Source organism: Pipistrellus kuhlii, unplaced genomic scaffold (genome assembly GCF_014108245.1).
Source record: "Pipistrellus kuhlii isolate mPipKuh1 unplaced genomic scaffold, mPipKuh1.p scaffold_m20_p_13, whole genome shotgun sequence".
NCBI classification, from domain to species: domain Eukaryota; kingdom Metazoa; phylum Chordata; class Mammalia; order Chiroptera; family Vespertilionidae; genus Pipistrellus; species Pipistrellus kuhlii.
The window spans coordinates 9324095-9347072 of record NW_023425438.1 but is presented as its reverse complement, the minus strand read 5'-3'; the positions used below and the strand labels follow the sequence as shown (position 1 = coordinate 9347072).

Here is a 22978-nt window from a genome sequence, read left to right as displayed (position 1 = left end):
CTTATATTTTTACATAACAATTCTGTGAAGAGGATGTTTGGTCCTGGCCGGTGTGACTCAGTTGGTAGGAGCATCGTCCTATAGACCGAGAGGTCCTGGGTTCAATTCCTAGTAAGGGCATATACCTGGGTTGTGTTGGAGTTTGATCCCTGGCCCTGGTCAGAGGGTGTGCTGGAGACAACCATTTGATGTCTCTCTCTCTCCCTCTCCTTCTCTCCCTCTCTCCCTCTCTCTCTCACTCTCTCCTCCTCTCCCCATTCCCTCCTTTTCTCCTCCCTCCTCCCTCTCTCTGCCTCTCTAAAAATCAATAAAAATGTCCTTGGGTGAGGATTGAAAAGTGAAAGACTATTTGCTGTAATTGTCTGTGATGCTAATTCTGCATTTTTTTTTCAATATTTACCTCATGTTAGTCCCTCGTGAAACTGAGATGTAATTAAACTGAAACACAGCCGCCCTTATTCTCCTTTATCCCCACGTGAAGGGAGCAGACGTTCATATATGTCTGAGTGGGAGGAAAACCTTTCTCCTGAGAGGTGCTTGCAATAGCATTGTATTTGAATAATTCTCAAACATTAAACGGTGAGATACATGTTTGCATGGCTGATGTCTGTATATGTATATACTAGTGGCCCAGTACACAAAATTTGTGCATAGGAGGTGTCCCTCAGCCTGACCTACACCCTCTCCAATCTGAGACCCCTTGGGGGATGTTCAACTGCCAGCAGTCGGACATCCCTCTCACAATCCTGGACCGCTGGCTTCTAACCACTCACCTGCCTGCTGGCCTGATCACCCTTAACTGCCCGCCCCTGCCAGACTGACTGCCTCCAACTTCCCCTTCTCCACTGGCCTGCTTGCCCCCACCTGCCCCCCTGTTGGTCTGCTGGCCCCCAACTGCCTCCCTCTGCCAGTCTATTTGCCCCCATCTGCCCACTGCCCCCCCCCCCCCACAGGCCTGCTCACCCCCAACTGCTCCTCTCCCCTCCCCCCCAGCTGGACTGATCACTCCTAACTGCCTCTGCCTCAGTCCTGCCACCATGGCTTTGTCCAGAAGGACGTCTGGAACGTCTCCTGATCTAATTAACATATTACTCTTTTATTAGTATAGATATACACACATGCATATGCATTCGATCATGTATAACTATGAGTATTATTTAAACAGTCACTTTTGGGAACTTCTTCTTTTTAACCACATATCAAGTATCCATGAGAAAAATACTTGTAGTTCTAACTGCATTTCACAAGTTTGTACTTTCAAGGATCCAGCTTTTTTTTTTTTTTTTTTTTTTTAACTAAATGAAAACATTTTAATAGGCAGTGGTTGCTTTTGTGAAAAACCGCATCGTTACTTGAAAATCCCTGTCTCCTAGAAACAGATTTGGAAGGCTTTGGTGAGAGAAAGAAAAGCATCCGTGGAGCAGGTGAGAGGGCGGAGGCTCCCATTCCCTTGGTTGCTGGCCTCGGAGCTGCTTGTGTGGGATCGCCGTCTGGAACCGCACGCCCTGGCAGCTGTTGTTTTCCTGAAGGCCCCTTAATGGCTACAGGTGCATCGGGTCAAGGCCCCGCCTGCCTCCGCTCCAGCAGACACCAGAGCTCTTGCTCCCACACACGCAGAACTTACTTAGGCGTACGTTTCTCCCCTCCTCCCTCTGGCCACGGCCTCCCTGTGGCTGGAGTGGACTTTCCCACCCCATTGACTTTGACCTTGGCCACGTGACTCGCTTTGACCACTGGAGTGTGGGTGGAGGGACAGTGTGCCAGCTCTGAGCTTGAAAGAGCCTTGTGTGGTTGCATTCTTCCTTCTTCCGCGAAAAAGGCCTGGATCCGGTCTGCTGCCATGCTTACTCCTCTGACACTGGCAGCTTTTCTTAGATTACCTTATCAGCCGGGCAGAAAATTTACTCTTTAAAACAATCTGGACAAGTCAGTTGTTAGTTTCCATCCAGTAGATGACACTGTTTTAATCAGACAGGATACCTACAGGTAAAAAATAAAAAAATAAAATAAAAAAAATGCTATTCTTGCCACAGTGGACACCCAAAAAGGGGGAGGTGTAGATACTTGACTCAAGAAAAACCTATCTGGCCAAAACCGGTTTGGCTCAGTGGATAGAGCTTCGGCCTGCGGACTGAAGGGTCTAGGGTTCGATTTCTGTCAAGGGCATGTACCTTGTTTGTGGGCGCATCCCCAGTGGGGGGTGTGCAGGAGGCAGCTGATCAATGTTTCTTTCTCATCGATGTTTCCAACTCTCTATCTCTCTCCCTTCCTCTCTGTGAAAAATCAATAAAATATATTAAAAACACACACACACAAAAAAAAACAAACCCAAAAACCTATCTGACCTGGCCTGGTAGGAGAGCGATGCCACCAGAGATGATAGTGATGAAATTAGATTATTCAGATTCTCGCCAGGAATTTGTAAGTTAGAGTTGAACGTGAAGCAGCTAACACAGAAATGGAAAACCAAGTAAAACTGGCCAGAGAGAAGCTTCGTGTCATGTTCATGTTGGGTCCAACAAGGAAGCTCGTCAGCATTTTCTGAAAAGGGCTGGGGAGAGGGTACCCCACAATGTATGGCTAAAAGTACTTTGGATTCTTAGTGTCTCCCAGGTAAGGGAAATATATCCTTCATAAGGTCTGGCTCATACGGCTGGCTGTTCCTGGGTTTTCTAGAGACATCTATCTCCCTTATTGCTGCACTCAGCGTTACTGTATATCCCCATCCCTTGAGGCAATGTGCATCCCTTGGTGTGCGGTGGCCTAAGACCCCAGCTAATGCATGTTCTATTTGTGCCCTTCCCTCTAACAGCTGCATGTCCTGATAGCTCAGAGCACCAAAGATTGACTTTTAGAGGGAAAACCCAGCTGCTTTAGTTCGTTTCTACACTCCCCTTTTAGCTCTTGCCCCTGTCCACACCCCCTCACTCCTCAGAAAGCCGGGGCTGGGCTGGCAGTTGGACAGAAGATGGGTGGGTCAGTTCCATCAGTTCCTTAGATCTCTGAGACACTTAGAGAGCCGTTCTGCCCGGACTGGGGCTCAGTGGGGCCTCATGTGCTATTTATTCATGTTTGTGTACCAATTTGGATTTCTTCACAGAGCATTCTCAGGTCTCAGGGGTTCTTGCTCACACGGAATGTTCCATTTCAGTTTAGTAGCATGGATAGGGACCTTTTCAAGAAGGCTCCCACCATCCCATTATGCCTCCTATTCATTCATCATTCTTTCTGGGATGGGGTTTTTAGGCAACCGCAATGGGGTCTGTGTACAAATACATATCAGACATGCTCTGCCATGTCGCAAACATGGAAACAGAGCAAAATTAGATGCCTCTTTTTAAAGGATTAAAAAAAAAAGACTCAGTGGGGAATATGAGTTGTAATGTTTCTTGTCAGAAATCCAGTTTCCAAACCACACCTTAATATATATACCTCAAGAAAGTGTATATATATTCTTTAAAACTTTAAGGGTATTGGAAATTATCTTTTTATTCCAGAAGATGGGGTAATTAGGAAATTTGGACATAGGCTCATTGGTCTTCATCAAAGATGCTATGTAGATCCCATCCTCCTCTTTTTTTTTTTTAAATCTATTTAGAACTTACCATGATTGATATGCATTCATTCATCAGTATATTACAATATTAGCACATTATTTGACTATTTAAGACATAACCTGCATGTTATTCATATAAATTTGTTAGAAACCAAAAATACGAGTTAAAAAATGTCAAGATAGATCTTATTTATTGAAGGGTGCTGTATTAGCTTTGTAGAGTTGTTAGGTGAGTACAGAGTCAAAATTTGACTCTCTTTAATAAACTGTCAATTTTATTATATGTGAGACTTTTGTGACAATAACATACTTTTAAAAATGATCTAAATATAGAGCTTCTGGCAAGAATTGTTTAACTTAAAAATTATTCAAATGCACAATTAGCCTTTCTAATAAGTGGGTTTTTTCTGTTGGTTGAAATTCATTTTGGTACCTTTCAAACAAAGTCAAGCTATCAGGCCTGATCTGGAAATTATGTAAAAACTCAAGTCCACAGTAGACATTTACTTTATTCTAGAGCACATGTGTCAAACACAAGGCCCGCAGGCCAAATCCGTCCCGCCAGGCCTTGCAATGTGGCCCGCACCGCGCTGTCATCACTGCACTCCGCTGCGTTTCCATCACAATGACAGTTTATGACTGTTCAGTAAACCATTCGGCCCGCGATTTAGGCTGGATTTTAGATTTTGGCCCCTTCTCTGATTGAGTTCGACACCCCTATTCTAGAGCCTTTCATAGTATATGCCATCATGAAAGCAAACACCTTGAGGAGAAATTTTCCCATATGTAGCAGCTCTGGGGGATTTTGCTCTATAAGAATCGAGGGGTAAATCCCAATACAGTTTGAGTTTTTCTGAGTTGTTCCACAAAGAGCTGACCACATGTAACGACATCCTCTTGTATTTGCATCGTGTTTAGCAGCTTCGGAATTAAATCTTTGTAAATTATTTCACATGGTCCCTGCCTCAATCTTGTGAGTTAGATGGGGCGGTTGGCATTCTACTGCGTGTCTTTTTCTTCACTCTTGACCGCAGTGTCCTGGAGGGTGGAGCCTGTGAGTGGTTTTACTGTGTCCTGTCTCATTAAACCTCTGAATATTAGTTTTTCTTTCAAATACACATCTTAATACTTATCCACAGGGCTGTCGTAAGGATGAAGTGAGATGAAGGATATGGTCCCTAATAGGCAGACACACAGTATGTGATCAGTCTGTGCTTGTTTTTCTTCCTTCATCCCAGCCTTCCCAAGTTCTTTGTGTCATATAGTTTTCATGGTAATGCTCATTGAAAGTGTAGGAGAGGCACTGGGGTCTGAGAAAAGGACAATGGCTTGTATCGAAATCCTAGCTCTACCATTTATTTCCTAACAAAAGGACCTTGGTCAAGTTTCTGATGAAAGTCTCTGTAGTGTTCCTGTCTGTGAAGTGTGCATGAGTATTATCTATGTGGTTGTGGTGTGTTTTTTGAGATCTGTGGCTTAGCAGGCACTCAGTACCCATTTCATGAGTCCATACATCATGCAGGCAGTGCTCTGTGCATTTAGGAATATCCATAAATTCTGCTTGTTGGTTTTCTAGAATCTAGGCCAAAAAGAAAAGCAGAAAAGAGGAGTATGCATGTGTTTATGTTAGTTTATCTGCTGCTGTGTAACAAATTACTCCAAACCTTAGTGGCTTAAAGCAACAAATGTCTGACAGTTTCTGTGGTTCAGGAATTCAGAAGTTCCTTAGGTGATTGCTTCTGGCTTGATTCTTTTCTGGCTCAGTTGCCATCAGGGTAACAGCAGGGGCTGCCGTCATCTGAAGGTTTGACTGGGGCTGGGCGATCTGCTTTCAAGATGGCTCACTCACATGGCTTTTGGCAGGAGACTTCCTGTGTATTGCCATATGGGTCTCTTCACAGGCTCTCACAGCATAGATGCTATGCTTCCCCAGAGTGAGTGATTCAAGAGGGAAAGAGGAAGATAGAACAGGATGGAAGCTGCATGGCCTTTTAGGATCTGCTCTCTGAAGTCATAATTTCTGCTTCAATCTATTCCTGTAGACAAGAGTCACTAAGACCAGCCCATGCTTAAGGACAAGCAAGTACACATCACCTCCTGAAGAAAGAAATATTAACAAATTTGTGGATGAACTTTAAAACTGCCAGTGTTCAACTGGGGAGGCACTATTTTGATGAGAGTCAAAAGCAAAAGAGGAAGTTGAAAATGAGTAACCTAACAAGAATGAACTGACAGCTGGGAGATTTGCAATGCGTAATCGCTCATCAGTGATTCATTTTGTATTGGCCAACTAATCATTTTTAATTTTATTTATCGCATGATATTGGAGCACAGCTAGGTATAATAGGATGATTTTGAAAAAGGGATTTTTTTTTTAGATGGAAATGTTTCCTAATGATGTGATCTTTTGAATTAGGCAGTAATCCTTTCGGGCCATTTGATGGAATCATTTAAAAACTGAGCCAGAGAGACATTTGTGCTAGGAGGAAAAAAAGAAAGACAGAACCTGCATTCTGCAAGCTTGGATATCCCCGATTCTATAATTCTGAATCACTTCACAGATTTCAAAATGCCAGTTTCCTTCCATATAATTAATTGCTTCACCAGATCAAATTGGAGAGTTGTTTTGGAAGTTTTGCAATGCTCACATCTTCAACTTCCTCAGTGCCACTTAAAATAATATGCGTTCCAATGACACATCAGTTTGCTCTGGATTTTTATTGCTTATGAGGAAGAACTGGACTCCCTCAGAGGCACATTGCGGGGTCTGCTTCTGACCTGCAGCCGAAGTGGCTCAGAACGCTGGTCTAGGGGGTAGGTTTAACTTCCCTCTCTGCCCTGTCTCTTGACTTTTTTTCCCCCCTTTCAAGCAGAATTTAAATTCTGTAAGCCGTGAAAAGTCATTTTCTTCTTTCTGTCTGCCTTTTTGTGTAAGAGAGAAATTCCCAGGTTCCTTTATGAAGATAATGGGACCCTTCATGGCACTCACGTTGGGTAAAATTTTGTCCCTTGCAGGTATTGGCTGATTGAGGAAGAGTCACTTCTCTGCCCTTCCCTCAGACAATGGAACTGTCCTGGCTTCCCAGCCTGAGCTCCTCCTTCCTCGGGTCACTCATCTTCACTTCTGCTCCCTCATTCTTTCTTGTGTCCCCTTCCTCTCGCCACACATTCTTTCTCCTTCTCAACCAAGGAGACTCCCCAGGGGGCATGTTTGTTATGAATAGAAAAGGAGGATTAAAAAAATGTAAACCGTTTTCTTTGAAGGGAAGGTGGAAGAAGCAGGCATATATTCATAAGTAGAAGTACGTGCAGAGCCAGGGAAAGATGTGGGCTTACACCTATGGGTGAAGACAGTGGGGGCGGGGAGTAAGGGCATGGGGTGGGGCTGGGAATCAGGTGGAGGGGAGTTATGGGGGGGGGAGAGGGGGAGAAGAGGAACACCTGTAATAATCTGATCAATAAAGATTATTATTTTTTTAAAAAAAGAGGTGGGGTGGGGGCGGTTGTAGTGCTTGGGAAGGGGGAGTGTAGTTGGGTCCAAAGGATGTACGGTGGAGAGAAAAGGAGGGGAGGTTTCCTAGGAGCAGGAACTGTACGTGGAGGAAGTGGGTGCATGAGTGAGGACTGTTGGCCCGTCCCGCCTGGCCAGTGCCCTGGCTTTCCATGGGGGATTCTGTAGAAGGGGAGGCTCTCTTGGGTCTACAGGGAGAAGGGTCCAAATTTTTTTTTTTTTTTTGAAAGAGTTTGATTTTGTGCGAAATACTTGTCGGGGGAACTATATAGGCTCCGTGGAATCCTCATTCTTAGTAGATGGTAGAGATCCTCTGGGACCCCCATGCTCCCCTCGCCCCCTTCATCAAGCTTGTGCATAAGTAATGAAATGTGTTCCTTGGTAAACACATAGCTCAGTCGATAGCTATCCTTTTAGTCAGACTTGCTTCTCCACACACAAACAAACAGATGTTATTTATGGAAGCGGTGAGTGACAGGCCGATAACAAATGCCTCCGTCACTTGTCTTCGGGAAAACAACAAATGTGGGGATAAATAAATCCCGATTCAGTTCCAAATGAAGGGACAGGCAGGGTGAGTCATGGGACGCATAGATAACACGCTTGCTCTGTAAGGAGCCCAGGCAGACTAGCCAGGCTGAATGCGTGTTAGAGGTGGAAGACAGGTAGGTGGTTACTGCTCTGTGACTGCACCTTGTTCACACAGGGACAACATTGATGGGCTGTACTTCAGTCTCCCCTCCCACCCATGGCCCGTTTGCTGTAATAAACGGTGTAAGTTCTTAAGGGAGGTAGAGATTTTCACATGAAAAAGTGCTTCTTTTAAATAGTATTGCTCCCTTGGGAGGCACTAATAAAAGAGTAACATCTGGGATGTTGAGAGCTAAAAAAACCCCCACCCCTTAGCAAACTCACTTAACCTTCTCCAAGTGTGCTTCCCATGATGGGTAGCCTTCTGGTCAAGGTCAAGATTGCATTGTCAACTCAGAACAGAAGAAACAGGTACAGAGAGCTCCCTCTCCTTCCCCTGACTCTCTTTTGCTACCTTTTCTTTTTCTTTTTTTTTTTTTTAAATATATATATTTTATTGATTTTTACAGAGAGGAAGGGAGAGGGATAGTTAGAAACATCAACGAGAGAGAAACGTCGATCAGCTGCTTCCTGGACACCCCATACTGAGGATGTGCCCGCAACCAAGGTACATACCCTTGGCCAGAATCAAACCTGGGACTCTTCAGTCCACAGGCTGATGCGCTATCCACTGAGCCAAACCGATTAGGGCTTCTTGGCTACCTTTTAAGTTAGGAACTGATTTAACTCCTGTCGTCCCCGGAATGTGTTTCTTTAACTCTTTTTATTTTATTTCATTTTTAAGTTTTTATTGATGTTTGAGAGAGAGGCAGGGAGAAGGAGAGAGAAACATCAGTGACAGGGGAACATGGGTGGGCTACCTCCTGCACGCCCCCTACTGGGGATTGAGCCTGAAACCCCGCATGCGCCCTGACGGGCAATTGAACCAGCAACCTCTCTAGGTGCACGGGGTGCGGCTCAACCACTGAGCCACACCAGCTTCACTCTTCACCTCTTTATCACAGCATCTCAGACACCATGGTTCACTCAGGAGGGGAGGGCAGCCGTGGGTTTGAGAATTAGGAGCAAAGGAGAGAGGTCCAGATGTGTTGCGCTAGACAGGGGAGGCTTTAAAGTCACGTGAGAGACATCGCTGTGGGACGGCCTGGCACATACAGTTGCAGGCCCCCTGGACCGTCCCCGCTGCTGCCTCTAGTTGTGGTGCCTTCAGCAAGGCTGTCCCCTCTCTCCTCGGACAGCAGTCCACAGCTTGCGCCTGGCCGTCCCCCATCCACAAACTGAGGTAGGCCTAGACAGTTGAACCCCGTCGCATCTGGGATGTTAAAAGAAAAATATCTTAGGAAAGAGGTCAGAACACGAAAATGCCCTAAAGCCCTTGGTTTGTTTTTCTAGTTCTTCACTTTTATGGCCAACTGTATTTTCTTTCTCCAAACACTGGGTCAGATTCTGCTGGGTAAGTAAACTACGATTAGTCTTTTGACTGTAAAATATATTATACCTTCAAACATTTTTGATTTGGTTCCCGGGATAAAAATAGGGCCTTTAAAAAATATTTTTAGAGAAGAGAACTTACAATGACTGGTATTTAGAGAGCGAAAACTCCAAGGAGAAAAAAAGGAAAGATAAAATCCTATAGTCACACCTATGGATGAGGACAGCGGGGGGGTGGGAGGGGTGGGGGGGGAATCAAGGGGAGGAGGTAAAGGCAAAGGGTGGGATGGGGACCAGGTGGAGGAGAGCTATTGGGGGGGGGGAGAAACAATTGTAATAATCTGAACAATAAAGATTTATTAAGATAAAAAAAATCCTATAGTCACGAGATGGGCTTTTTAAAGTCCTGCTGGGGCAGCATTGGTGTCTGGGTGTAGGGCAAGACCGAAGGTGAGAAAATGTGATTCTAGGTAGAAATCTTAGTTCTCAAATCTCGAGTCAAGGCAAAACAAAGATAAAATGAGAAACAGGAGATGAGACCAAACTCCTGCAGGAAGTGGAAATTTGAGATGAAATCTGTCTTCATTGCTGGATCTGTGCTTAGTCCTTCTGCCAATCTCCCCAAGCTGAGAACCAAAGTGTATTTCTCTTGTTTGGTGGTTTTTATGGCCTGGTGACAATTCAGATCACAGAGTCTGGGTAGCAGTGTTTTTAATTTCTTAGCTGCCTTTTGTCTAACGAAGGGAGTGGATACTTAGTAAATCACAAATATGTTTATTATAAACTCAACTCTCCACACATTATGAATTTTATTTATGGAATTAGAGGAAATTTCCATCATTTGTCAATTTGATTTTTTTCATAATACATTGTGAAATTTTGGGAGCAACTAATTGCCTATTTTGCTATTGAAAAGTGTTTGAGAAATTTCTGTTCAGTTGTTGACTCAGTTATGCTCTTATTTGGCATGTTTAATTGAAAATGTTCTTTTTTTTATATCATTAGTCATTTTGGGGTAACGTGTTAATGATTTGGGGGAAAATGTGTTTTGTAATAATTGCAGGGTTTCCTGACTAACAACAACTGTATTTTCTGTTGACCGGAAACTTCTATGGCTAAAGCATTTCTGTCTGACAAATATAGCATGTTGAGTCTGCAGTGACGAAAGGTCAAGAACTGACTTGCCATTTTCTGAGATGGGGAAGACTTGCAAGAGAGCAGGTGTGGATTTGGGTACACGAGACATTAGACATCTACATAGCAAAGTTCCACACAAGGGAGAGGTGGTCCAGGCTAACCTTAAACATCTTCTGTACAGAAGTCTGTAGATGGTATTGCCAAACCCATAAAGACCGAGCTCCGCGGCCCTTCCTAGGTAGCATCTCCTCGCGGTAGGAGAGAGAAGCATGAGCCAGGAGGGTAACCTAGAAGCAGTGGGGAAATTATTCTGTGAAGCAGCGCTCTACCATCGAGAGACTGAAAGTTTGAGTAAGAAAGAGCCAGAGACGTTGCCACTGGCTTTGGCAATACGAAGACCACTGACGACCTTCAGATGGGTGGCTTTGGGGAAGTGTTGACAAGGGAAAGCTTGATTGCAGCAGGTTCAAGTGAGAATGGGAGAGGAGGTAGTGGAGAGAGCTATAATAGTAGAGCAGCTCTCATGAGGCGCTTTGCTGGAAAGGGACCGGAAATCGAGCATCATCAGCGGTGGAGTAGAATGGGGACAGTGGGAGATGGGGTATTCTTGGAAAGTGGGAACCAGGGCATGACAGCATGTTTGCACATGCAGAGAAGGAAGTCTTTGCGTAAGCACGAGAGGGAGGGGCTCTGGTGCTTCAGTGGAGGCATTGGCCTTGGATAGGACCACCCTTCACCAGGAGGGAGGAGGGGCAGCAGCAGATGCAGGTAAGGTGGGTAGGTCTGGGTCTTTATAATTTCCATTTTCTTTGAAACAATAAGCAAGCCCATACGTGATGGCACGTGACTAGGTAGCGTCTGTATTCCTGCCCAAGTGTGTATTTAGGGACTTGTATTTACATTTTCAAACATGGCATACATTTAATCCCTGCTTTGGATGAGCGGTAAGCAATTCTTTCAGAAACTCAGAATGGATCCAAACATTTATTCTTTTTTTTTTTTTTTTATTTTTTAATATATCTTATTGATTTTTTACAGAGAGGAAAGGAGAGATAGAGAATTAGAAACATCGATCAGCTGCCTCCTATTGGGGATGTGCCTGCAACCAAGGTACATGCCCTTGACCGGAATCAAACCTGGGACCCTTCAGTCCACAGGTTGATGCTCTATCCACTGAGCCAAACCAGTTAGGGCCAACAATTTATTCTTAAATGAAATGATTTAGCTGGCTCTCCTTGGCCTCTCTATGGGTCTATCTCCTTACAGTAGAAAAATGGAAGGAAATCACGTGTGTATGGGAAAGAGAGAGAGGAATACCTGACATACAGTTTCCTTCAGTGAATATTAAGGGAGAATTGAGAGGAGGAGGGAGCTCAGATGTTTTCATTTATATCGCCAATGCAGCCACTATTTACCCGTGTACCTCTTTGTTTAGTTACTTCTCCTCGGAAAAACCCAGGAGATGGGGTTGGCTTGAAACTCTGGATGCTTATCTGAAGAAGCGCCTGCATCAGAACCACCCATCCCCTTTGCGTTCCCTCCTGGAGGGTGTCCCAGGGCTGGGGCAGTCTGATGAAGTCACCGACTCGATATAAACTTCTCTTTCCGTAGCACCTTTCTCGAGGAACACAGAGCATTCTGTGGGCATTCTTTCACCGGTCCGGGAGGAGTTACGTAAGCCTGGGGAGGTGAACAATCGAGCCCTGTTATTCCAGGCATTATTTAATACGTGTATGATTTGTCCTTCAAAGAATTCTTGGCCTCCGGGCAAGCAGCAAGCTGCAAGTGGAAGAATGAGCTCTTAGCCTTGTTTCTGTCCCATGGGACCCGAGGTCTCCTTGAACTGGCTTCGGTCATGGGCCGGGTGGGGGCTCTGCCCCACAGCCAGGCTGCTTCTGACCCCTCCCCCAATCCCCGGTGTCCCCCTCCCCCCAAAACATCGTCTGTGCGGGAGGGTCCCCGCTGTGCGCGTTGGATGCGTGTCAGGTGCTGTGGGTCTCAGCATTCCAGCCGAACGCAGGGGCGATGGTGGTATTCGCTCCCCACATCTGATGTGTGTCCTGAACTTGTTCCATTTATTCCTTTGGCTGCCGTGGCTTTGGGTCCCATCCTCGTCCAGCGGCGGAAAGAGGGCAGCCGTGCTCTCTTCGAGCCTGAAGTCCGTTTGTCGGGAACAGGACTCGCATTTTTGAATTCTTCCCCGTCGTTAAGGATGGGGAAGCAGCAGTGAACGCTTTTTTGAAAAAAAACAGGGAGCGGGTATCGGCTTCCCTTCCATCCCCGTGGCCGCCATTCACTCGGAATATCTGTGGTTTGCCTGCCCCCGGGTGCCAGCGCCTCTCCTCGGAGGCACACACACTCACTCGCACAGGGCCTGGCAGAAGCCGCAGACAGGATGTTGACTCTCGAGTGTCTTGACGGACCGACTGGCTAGGAGGCCCTGTGGAGGTGCTCCATGGCTGCAGGCAATCGGTGCTCCTGGCCAGGCCTCCAAGCCCAGCGTCCGAAAGTGCCTGCTTCACGGTTTTGGGGCCGGTGGACCGACGGGGATCTGAAAATTACATTTTTTGGGGGGAGGGCAGGCAGAGGGACCATGCCTGTGAAAGCAGTGCCAACAACCCCCCTGTTACCTCCGGACTGGCCTGGCTCTTGCTGTTCAGCTATGCGATCCTTAGCCAGCCCGTGGGTGCCCCTTGGGGATGGTCTCTGCCAACCCCGTGACTGTGGGCTTCAGAGCTTTCTACCAGAATGGACCCCGCATCCGTGAGGTTCCCCTCGCTGTGGGGCTGTCCGGTCATCCTTTGGGTCACTTCCTCTGTTTTATGTTTATTCGGAACGTACTCCATGCAAGGCCCCGGGGGGTCCTCAATGCCATTTGGCCAAGGCGTTTGAGGAAGAGGCCTCCTGGGGACCAAGTGGCCCAGGAAAAGCCACCGTCCCTCCATCCTCACTCTTGAGAGGTGAGTGGCATTGCCTTCAGCTTGTCACGTGCGAGGCATTTGAAACTCTGAGCCGTGCTCACTTAGTTGTGAGAGTTACCAAAATAAGGCATTTTATTTATTTATTTATTTTAAATATATTTTATTGATTTTTGGATAGAGTGGAAGGGAGAGAGAGAGTTCGAAACATCAATGAGAGAGAGAGTCATCGACCAGCTGCCTCTTGCACACCCCCTACTGGGGATATGCCTGCAACCAAGGTACATGCCCTTGACCGGAATGGAACCCGGGGCCCTTCAGTCCCCAAGACGATGCTCTATCCATTAAGCCAAACCGGTCCCGGCCAAAATAAGGCATTTTAAAGGCACCTAAAAACAACAACAGCAACAACAACAACAACAAACCCACACCTATAACTTAAACTCTCTTGACACGATAGCTTCGCTGTGTGGAAATGATTTGAAAGGAGCTGGGGTAGGAAAGTGTATTCCCTAATCCGTTTCATGTTCATGGAGACCCTCTTAAAGCTAGGAAGGACAGCGGAGCGTCTAACAGTTGTGAGGGCTTCCACACCGATCTTGAGGTTAACGGAGGTTATTTATAAGGAATAATAAACAAAGGCCTGAAGGCACAGGCGCACCCGCTGAGACTACAAGTGTCTGTTTTAGAATTAGATTCCTTTATAACCAGAGTTCTTGTAAAACACGAGGGGAAATAGGACATAAAACGTCCAAGATGCTTCCAAGAAGATGTGAACATTGTAAAATATCAGAATTAAGTCATATGAAACTGTCTCTGCCTTTTTGAAAATCCAGATGATTTTTAAGCCAAATTTTTTTTTTTTTTTTTTTTTTTCTGGCAAAGAAATAGAATCAGTTTTTAAAGACAATAGGCGCAGAATCTCAAGTGCCTGCTAGGGACTACTGGAGCTGGGGGCGAATTGGGAAGGACGACCAGGCGCTTGCTTTTGTTGGATGTCTTCGGCTGCCGGAGGGAGGATAATTTAGGTGCCGAGGCGAGCATCTGCGGGGCAGGTGCCACGAGTTCATGCCAGAGAAGACAAAATAGTTGGCACACCCCTTCTCATTTCGTTATTGAACCCAGAGCCAGAAAAAATATGTTTATGTTCTTTTGAAGTGGGACTATGTTGTCTCTCTTTTTTTTTTTCCCCCTCGGGCTTCACACACACAAAGTATTCTCAAGATATTTGTTAAGCATCGTTTGACAGCTTTGAGTGTAGGCTGATTTTTTCTTCTTCTTTTGGTGCTACTGTAAAGAAATAAAACTGTCTGATCGTCAGATCTGAATGCTGTTGTCGTTTGTGAAATCTCTGAGATGCAGTCTCTGAGTGCAACCTTTTGAGTATCCTCTAAGAGTTTAAAGCAGGGGTCAGCAAACTGTTTTCTTTCAATAAAGTTTTATTGGAACGCAGCTGCCCCCATTCATTTACATGTTGTTCCTGATAGGCTACTTTCCTGTGACCACTGCAGCTTTGAATCGTTGCAGCAGAGTCCTTTAGGCCTGGAACCCTGATGTAGTTATTATTTGGCCCTTGAGAGGAAAGTTTCTACCTAACTCCAACCTTCTCTGATTCTGCAGCAGTTTTCTTTGCGAGCTTGAAGGGCTGTCATGTGGAGGGGGCATCGGACGGTGAGCCCCGGGCAGCCGGCGGTGAGGACACACTCAGCTCCAGAAGCAGGAGCGCTTGCTAGGAGCCGCCTGTCACTAACTGTGCCAGCTTAGCGGAGGGCGAGCTCCCTGTCAGGAGACTCGGTTCCATCACGGTTGTGTCTGAGGACCTTGGGGCCCCCATTCTGGCCTGGGAATTCTAGTGGCTTATTTGGTTAAGGCTCTTCATTTCCAAAGTCCGATGTTGACCACCGTTTATGTGGTCCTGTCTATGGAGGCCTCTTCGGTGACTTTCTGAAAGTATGATCCTGGCTACATAAAGGCAGGATAAGGGGAGACCTGCCTCTGGTGGGCAGGGGGAGGGCAGAGGAAGGACCCAGGGGCCGCAGGACGGGCACTGATTCCCTCTGGCCCTGATGCCTCCACAAAGGAACCAACCGTCTCCAGCCGCTGCCACTGTCTTTGCCTTCTGCCTGGGCTCCAGAGAGATAGAAGCCTGGCGGCCACAGACGAAGAACTAAGTCCGAATAGGGTTTGGGTACCACACTTTGCCGGAGAGTTTGTAGTGGGACTTGGCTGTGAACAGCGGCTCCGGGGGAGGCCATACGATCTCTGGGCGGCTCCTCTGTTCCAGGCCAGGAGCGGCCGTAGACAATGCATGCGTGAATGAGTGTGGGCGTGTTCCAGTAAAACTTTATTTACAAAAGCAGGCAGCGGGCCAGATTTTTGATCGGGGGGGTGGGGGGGTGGGGTGGGGCATAGCTTGCTGACCCCCGATAGGGACGTGGAAAGCTACAACTGGCTAGGAAGCATCGGTCCCAGTTCTCCCCTGTCTTAGAGGAAAGGAGAAATGACAGGTCCAGAGTCACACCGGGCTGAGCCGGGGCTCCAGCCTTGAACCTGACGTTGAGATCCGTGCCCGTTGTGTGCATCTGTGCAGCTGCGTGGCAGCATTGGTCTCATTGTGCGGGTGCAGCAGCCAGAGCTCCAGGGTGGCATTGCAGACCAGGCGGGCCGTGCAGCCCTGCGAGCCGGCCTCCCCCTTCCCTGAGACGGACCCCGCTCGCCGTACAAACAAGATATATGACGGCTGCCTGCGTTCGGCCCGGAGCCGCGAAAACGCCGGCTCCCGCAGCTGCGTCACGGGCTCCGCTCACGGCAGCCGGCGGTGCCAGGAGATCTGAGACAGATGTTTTCAGACATGCCGCACGCCTCAAACATTTCCAGGGGTCGGGCCGCCACGGTGACTTCATACGTGGAGACACGGGGAAAGTATGCGCGGCGGCGAGGACACAGGCATTCATTCACCGCGAGGTGCGCGGCCAAGCCCCCTGCATTACAGCTGCCTGTCAGGGTTGGCTCTTTCATCCGCCGTGCCCTCCGAGCTGCTCTTTGTCTGCCCGCGAATAAAGTGCAGCATTGTGGTTAGTAATCCCACTCCAGTGACTCGACTTCAAATGTGGTTTTGGAGCGCATCCCAGAGTTCTGTTTGCTAAGCTTCCTACTCCTGTTTCAGAGACACCACTGGATCCAGAGCGGCGAGCACGGAAGGCTTCCCTCCTTTCTTAGACCTGTCGGGCTGTGGGCTCTCTCTCTCTCTCTCTCTCTTTCCCCCTCGCGCCCCTTTCTTTCCTTTCTTTTTTTTTTTTTTTCCCCCAACCCCCACCTTTTTAAAAAATTTTTATTTTTTTTTTGAAACCTCCCGAGGCAAGTTCATGGATACTAAGCTGATGTGTGTGTTGTTCTTTTTCTCCCTGCCTCCGCTCCTAGTGAGTAACCACACTGGCCGCATCAAGGTGGTCTTCACTCCGAGCATCTGTAAAGTGACCTGCACCAAGGGCAGCTGTCAGAACAGCTGCGAGAAGGGGAACACCACCACTCTCATTAGTGAGAATGGCCATGCTGCCGACACCCTGACGGCCACGAACTTCCGAGTGGGTGAGTGCCTCCCGGTCCCTGCCTGCCTGTCCTTCTCGAGAAGTTCGATGAGATCGTAGCATTTAGACGCCCCCCCGCCCCCCTCTCCCCCCGCCAACCCCCAACCCTTGCCCATTCACACACGGCTCTCTGTTTGAATGGGTTTCTATGAGTTGAAATATGCTTCTCTCTCTTTTTTATTTGTGCACGCAAGAGACCTTTTAAATTGCTTTTGGAAGGATTTTTAGACTGGTTATTGGCTTCTTAGAGAAATACTTAGAGGGTGTATCACCCCTGACTGCTTATCACGGAGGCAGCCGTGGGATGATGGGGACGGAAGGAAATAGTTTGCGATGAGGACCACAGCTTGCGCTGAGTGACTTCAGACCTTATCTTCTCCCTGACACACAGGGTTTCTGTTAGCTGTGACTCCTGTTGTGACGCGTGGAAGGTGGTGATTACATTTAAATTTGTACGCCACAGATATGTCCCAAAGAAAGGTTAGCAATTGTTTTACCACCGTGTAGGAAGGGACACATACTGCATCTCTGGCCACGTTTCTGCTATCTATCAGAAGCCTGAATTATACATTGACATGGGACATAGATTTTTTTTTTTTTGGGGGGGGATATATGCTAGTGGATTACTGTCAGCATTGGAAACCTTTGAATATTTCATAAATAATTTAAATATGGAACATAGTCATGACTGACTGCAAAAAAAGGCTTTTAACTTATTCTTTCTTTTTTTTTTAATTTTTGTTTCTTTTTTACTTTCTTGAAAGTGGAGAAAGTATTGCGGTCCACCGAATGCTGTCACCCTGCCAGGCTGTCATTCAATACAGTATTTTTGTCATGGAAAAATGTCTTTTATTATTTTCTTGACCAATTATGGTTTGCCATGTGTGCTCAAATAATCACAGACACCCACGTTACTTTAGGAGTTACTCACAAGAATAACCCAAATGTCAGACAGATAATAACACTGGCTAGATCTGGTCTTTTTATGGAATATTGCTGTTTAGTCTTGGGAGTGTATGTCTCAAGGGGTAAGAGAAGCGGGGGGGTGTCTATTTCAAACTGATTTCCATCAAGACTGACCACAGGGAAGCCGCTCGAAGTCCTTCCTTGCTCCTGGATTATTCTGCTTCATGGCGACTCCTAACCCTTCTGAGGTCTAACTCGGTTGTGGTTGTGGTTCGTCTGTACTGGGAGAAAGCGTGCGCTATAGATACTATTTAAGAAGGTATTGTGAGTTTCCTGGCCACGGCAGGGGTGCTTTAGGCGTATTTTTAAAAGAATTTAGCTGTCAGGTGCCAAATGGCACATTACCGCTGAGCAGGGCAGAGGGCCAAGCGTAATGGGAAGTGTGCTGACCTGATGATCAGGAAACCGGATTCTGGTCCTTGTCCTGCCACTAATGACCAGCTAATCCGCAGGACGTGACAGTTCAGATTTCCGAACCTCCGTGTTTCTCATCCAGAAAAGAAATGGCTGAGAGGTAGTGACCTCTGAAATCCAGTGCACCTCTCAAATCTTACGCCTTTGAAAGAGGAATACATTATATTATTTTCAGGCTTTCTTTATTTTTTTTTTTTTTCTTTCCCCCCCCCAGAGGGTTATAGACAAGGAGGCAAGGGGAAAAGATAATTCCAAGCAGGTTATCTTGGGTGGAATGGCTTTTCTCACTTTTGCTTTTCTTGATTGTTTTCCTTCCTCCGGTTGCTTTCCCTCCCCGATCGCCAACAACGCCTGCTCCCCCACCTCCTTACATTTTTTCATAAATCCTTACAGTAGGGATGACAAAGTAATCGGATGGGTGGTAATTTTTTTGGCTCGCAGCGTATTCATTTTGAAACTAAATATTTAAAGACTTTGAGAAACGGAGGAAGTCTGCTTGTTAAAACACGCCGCACACTTCCCTCCTCTGGCATCTGAGCAAATGTTTAGGAACAGAATACACATAACCTGTTCAAAATGTAAAATGCAGAGGGATTATTTACAGACATATTTCAAAACCAGCACTCGAACTTTGTCACAAAAGGATTGGCAGAGTGGTTGAATAAAAGGAAAATAAAATAAAAGAGGATGGGGGTGGTAGTAAGGAACAGTTGCACATCAGAAATCATGGGAACTATTTCATTTATATCCTCAGCGGTCTCTTGTCTCTTTACATTTTAATTCACATACTGGATAATTTGAGGGACAAGTTTTATTATTTTTTTAAGACCGGCAATTTTGTAAAATTTATAGATTATAATTCTTCAGACAAACAGAAAATTTTACAAATCTGTTTTTCAGATTTGTGGACTTTACTGACTTAATATACCTTTTCCTAGTTACATAGAAAAAGTGATTTTTAAAATTTATTGCTTTTCTCTATACATATATTTGTTTACAGTATATTAAATCTTTTTACACATAGGATATGTGTATATGGAAAATAGTACAGTGTGAGGAAAATTCAAAATTTACTGTAACTTGTTAGCTATACTCCTTGGCCTTCCATAATTTGCTAGCTATTGTCTTCAGTAATAAAAGATGGGAGCTGGCAAAACCTTCCTGGAAAGTGCCAGATGGTAAATATTTTAGACCTCTCAGGCCATACATTTTGTGTCTAAACCACTCAACCTTGTCCCTGGTCATGAGAGCAGCTGTAGACAGTATGTTCGAGAACGGGTGTGGCTGTTGCAAACACAGGCCATTGGCCACATTTGGTTTGAGCGCCATAGTTTGCTGGCCCCTGTTCCAAGAAGTCAAAATAATACTGGGAAACCATATGGACTTCATAGTCAAGGCACCTTAATGGAATAATCCATTTTGGTTATCTGAACAGCAGAACTCCCTTTGAATGTACATGGTGATTTCCAGGTGTGTGTGTGTGTGTGTGTGTGTGTGTGTGTGTGTGTGTTTTAAAGAAATGGAGGAGAGATTATTGTCATTACTTTTTTTGATAAGGAAACTTAGGCACAGTGGCTTATGTGAGTTTGCCTTAGTGTAGATTAAGTCAGCGAGGCGTAGATCTTAGATCTCCTTATATCCCCTGTTTACTTAACTCCCTGAGGTCTGACCATGATGTGTAGGAGGGTCAAGGTCAAAGGCCTAGTGGAGGGTTGAGTGTGTGGAAAGGCTCAGTGCTATAACAGAAAACAAACTGAGAGGCCAACAGCCTTGGGTTCAGATCTGCCTTCGTCAAGCCCTTAGGCACGTTCTGGGTTTCTGTGTTCTTGGGCCCATGCCTCTCAGCTGCACGGTGCAGGGGTAACAGGTCTGCAGAGGGGGGTTCTGTCGCAGGCACAGGGGGATGTTAGTCTCCTCCTTCTGTCCCGCGTTTTCTGTGGTGGTGTTTCCGGCCCCCAATGATGGTAAGCTGAGAGGTAAGAGGCAGGTGCGTTTTTCATTACTGTTAAACACACGCTCTCTATTTTTGAGTCTTCAGTTGGGGAAATCTTAAGTACACTTGACGTGACTTTAAAAGTGAGGCCCGAATGAGGATGACATCCAAGGGAAGTACTCAGAGATTTTAGGATAAAGTCAGGATTAGTATGATGTAACGGAATATTTACACTAAGTGGTATTTCCTATAATAGAAGCAGGTTTTTAATTACAATAACTGTGTGTGTGTGTGTGTGTGTGTGTGTGTGTGTGTGGCATTCTGAGCGTTGCCTTCTTGCTCTCCCTGCCTTTGCCTTTTTAAAAAATGGAAACATGTCCCCAGTTGGGTGGGCCAGCAGGTTAACTGTTGTTGCTTTAGTGGATTCTTCCCATTCCATACGGATAGAGGGAAGATGACCTTCTGGTATTTTTAAGTTGTTTATAGAATCGTAAGTTCCTCTAATAAGCAGGGCATTGGAATTCATGTTGTCACAACTAGAGTATTTCAAATAAAATAATACTGTCCCTTGGCAGAAGTTATTTGCAGAGGCATTGAAAAGCCATTGGGATTGCTAAAATAACACATTTGGCTTGTAGGGTGCTTTCTCTGAGGGGTTAGCTGGGACTTGCATTCCATTAGCACCAACTGCATAATTAATTCGATCATTTAGCAAGTAAGTTCCCATATGTTGCTTTATTTGATGCTTTATTCCCCCTGGAGAAAAGTAAATGGTGATATCACATTTTGCAGGTATGCAGGCCATGGCTTTCGTGGTTTGCTTCAAGGTGACTTTAAATCAGCTTTCCTGTCCAGGAGTCCACATTCTTGGGACCACATATTGAGTGATTACATATAAAACACTGTCTTTGATTTTCCCAGAGAAGCAGATCCTACAGCTGCCCTCTCAGAGCAGGAGGCAGTGGTGGGAGCCCAGTGGACGTAAAGAATCTTAATTCAAGGTAGAAAACTCCCGGCAGGAGCCCGAGGAGGAGCTGTTCCTTCGAGCTGAGGAGGGATGCTCTGAGGAGGGATGCTTCTGTGTCGTTCACCAGGCCACTCCCAGCTGCTGAGCAGATCGGCTCATGGTGGGGTCTAGGGGGATGCATGTTGCTGGTTGGAGATGGAAGGGCGGAGGCATTCAACTTGAAACATCGATAGGTTCCAGTATAAAAGTGGACGGGAAGTAGAGGGAAGGGAGAGGTAAAGTTGATGTGGGAAAGATTTACCCATCAGAATTAGGCGTGGAGATGAGAAGGCACAGGTGGTTTCTGGGAATAGGCAGTAGTTTCCCTTAAATATAGAAAGAATGAAAGGGAGTGACAGAAGACAAATCCAGGAAAGTAGACAGGGGTGGGGCTAGGAAGGGCTTCGATTGATGGCACACTTAGGGATTAGGGCTTTGCTCCTGTGGACCTTAGTAACGTCCTCTGGGAAGGGGACATGGACATTTATCATTTCGGGGGTGGGGAGGGGAACAGGGATGTTGTGTGTTTAAGGTAGAAAACTAGTGTTTTGATAGTTGTAGCTTCTGAATAGCCAGGAGTAATGGTGACAGCCTGTAGGCGCTTTGAACCGCCCTGAGGTTGGCGTGCTGCTCTGCTCGGGACCTCCCTGTAGGCCTAATCCTCCGGCTTTGGATGGGGCCATGTCGCTCGCTCATTATGTAGGCTCTCCTCCTGAGGAGGGAGCACATTCTCTCACCACGAGGCATTAAATAAATCAGCCCTGCCCCAGGAGGGGGAGGCACTGAGATTTTTCTTTTCTGGCAACTTCGTTCAGACACTGAATCTTTCGTCGTCTGCCAGTTGTCATTGTTGGGATCCCTTGATGTTTATCCAGCTCGGAAACCAATCCAATACCAACATGTCGCTTTTTGATGAACGGGGGCATATATTCCGCCCGTAATGCATGGCTACAGGTTTCGTGCTGTTTAAAGACAGTCCAGTGCCATGCTGAAAGAAAGCGGTTGCCTTTCATTTGGGCGGCCGAGGATGCGTGAGAAGCTGTCAAACCGCTCCCATGTAGGATGGTTTCAAATGATTTCATGTTTCTAATACTGAATAAATGTCATAATGTAAGGCATGTCCTTTTTTATTTCATTGAAGCGGTGGAGCACCCAGACAAAGGCTGGTATTAGGAACACTGATTCATGTGCCGTGTTTTAATTGAGCACCTGCTCTGTGCCCAGGATTGGCGTAGGCCAGTGGTTGGCAAACTTATTAGTCAACAGAGCCAAATATCAACAGGACTACGATTGAAATTCCTTTGGAGAGCCAAATTTTTTAAACTTAAAACTTCTTCTAATGCCACTTCTTCAAAACAGACTCACCCAGGCCATGGTATTTTGTTGAAGAGCCACACTCAAGGGGCCATAGAGCCACATGTGGCTCACGAGCCGCAGTTTGCCGACCACTGGTTTAGGCATTAGAAATATAGCGATAAACAAAATAGACAAAGTACTTGAACAGGCAACATTAAAAAATGTCATGCGGCTATAGAGCATGTATGAATCTTGTATGAATCATCATATATGAATCTTATGCTGAGTGAAATGAGTCAGCCACGTAAAACAAATTCTGTATGATTTCACTGGTACGAGTTCCCTGGAGCGGTCAGATTCATAGAGGGAGAAAGTGGTGGTTGCCAGGGCTTGGTGAAAGGGTGGAGATAGAGAATCATTTTAATGGGCACGGAGTTTCAGTTTTACAAGATGAGAAAGGCATGGAGATGGAATGCAACAGCAGTCCAAATGTGCTTAACACTTTAGATACTTGCAAATGCTCACGATCGTCAATTTTATGTTACCTGTATTTGACCATCTATCTATCTATCCATCTATCTATATATATATATATATATATATATATATAAAAGCCCGAGTGACTGGATGAC

General features: G+C 46.1%; 1 protein-coding gene across 20 annotated transcripts in view; it reads left to right on the top strand.

Annotated features, from left to right (window-relative positions):
* The window catches only part of LTBP1 (latent transforming growth factor beta binding protein 1), a 298629-nt gene that overhangs the window by 95748 nt on the left and 179903 nt on the right, over positions 1–22978 (top strand). For 10 of the 20 annotated variants that reach the window (XM_036434787.2, XM_036434781.2, XM_036434780.2 and 7 more), the window contains exon 5: positions 16565–16732. In XM_036434787.2, the coding sequence (XP_036290680.1) occupies positions 16565–16732 (168 nt within the window). Of the gene's footprint in view, positions 1–16464; positions 16733–22978 lie in introns of those variants that run through there. The other 10 variants (XM_045580541.1, XM_045580537.1, XM_045580540.1 and 7 more) reach the window with 3 other exon arrangements.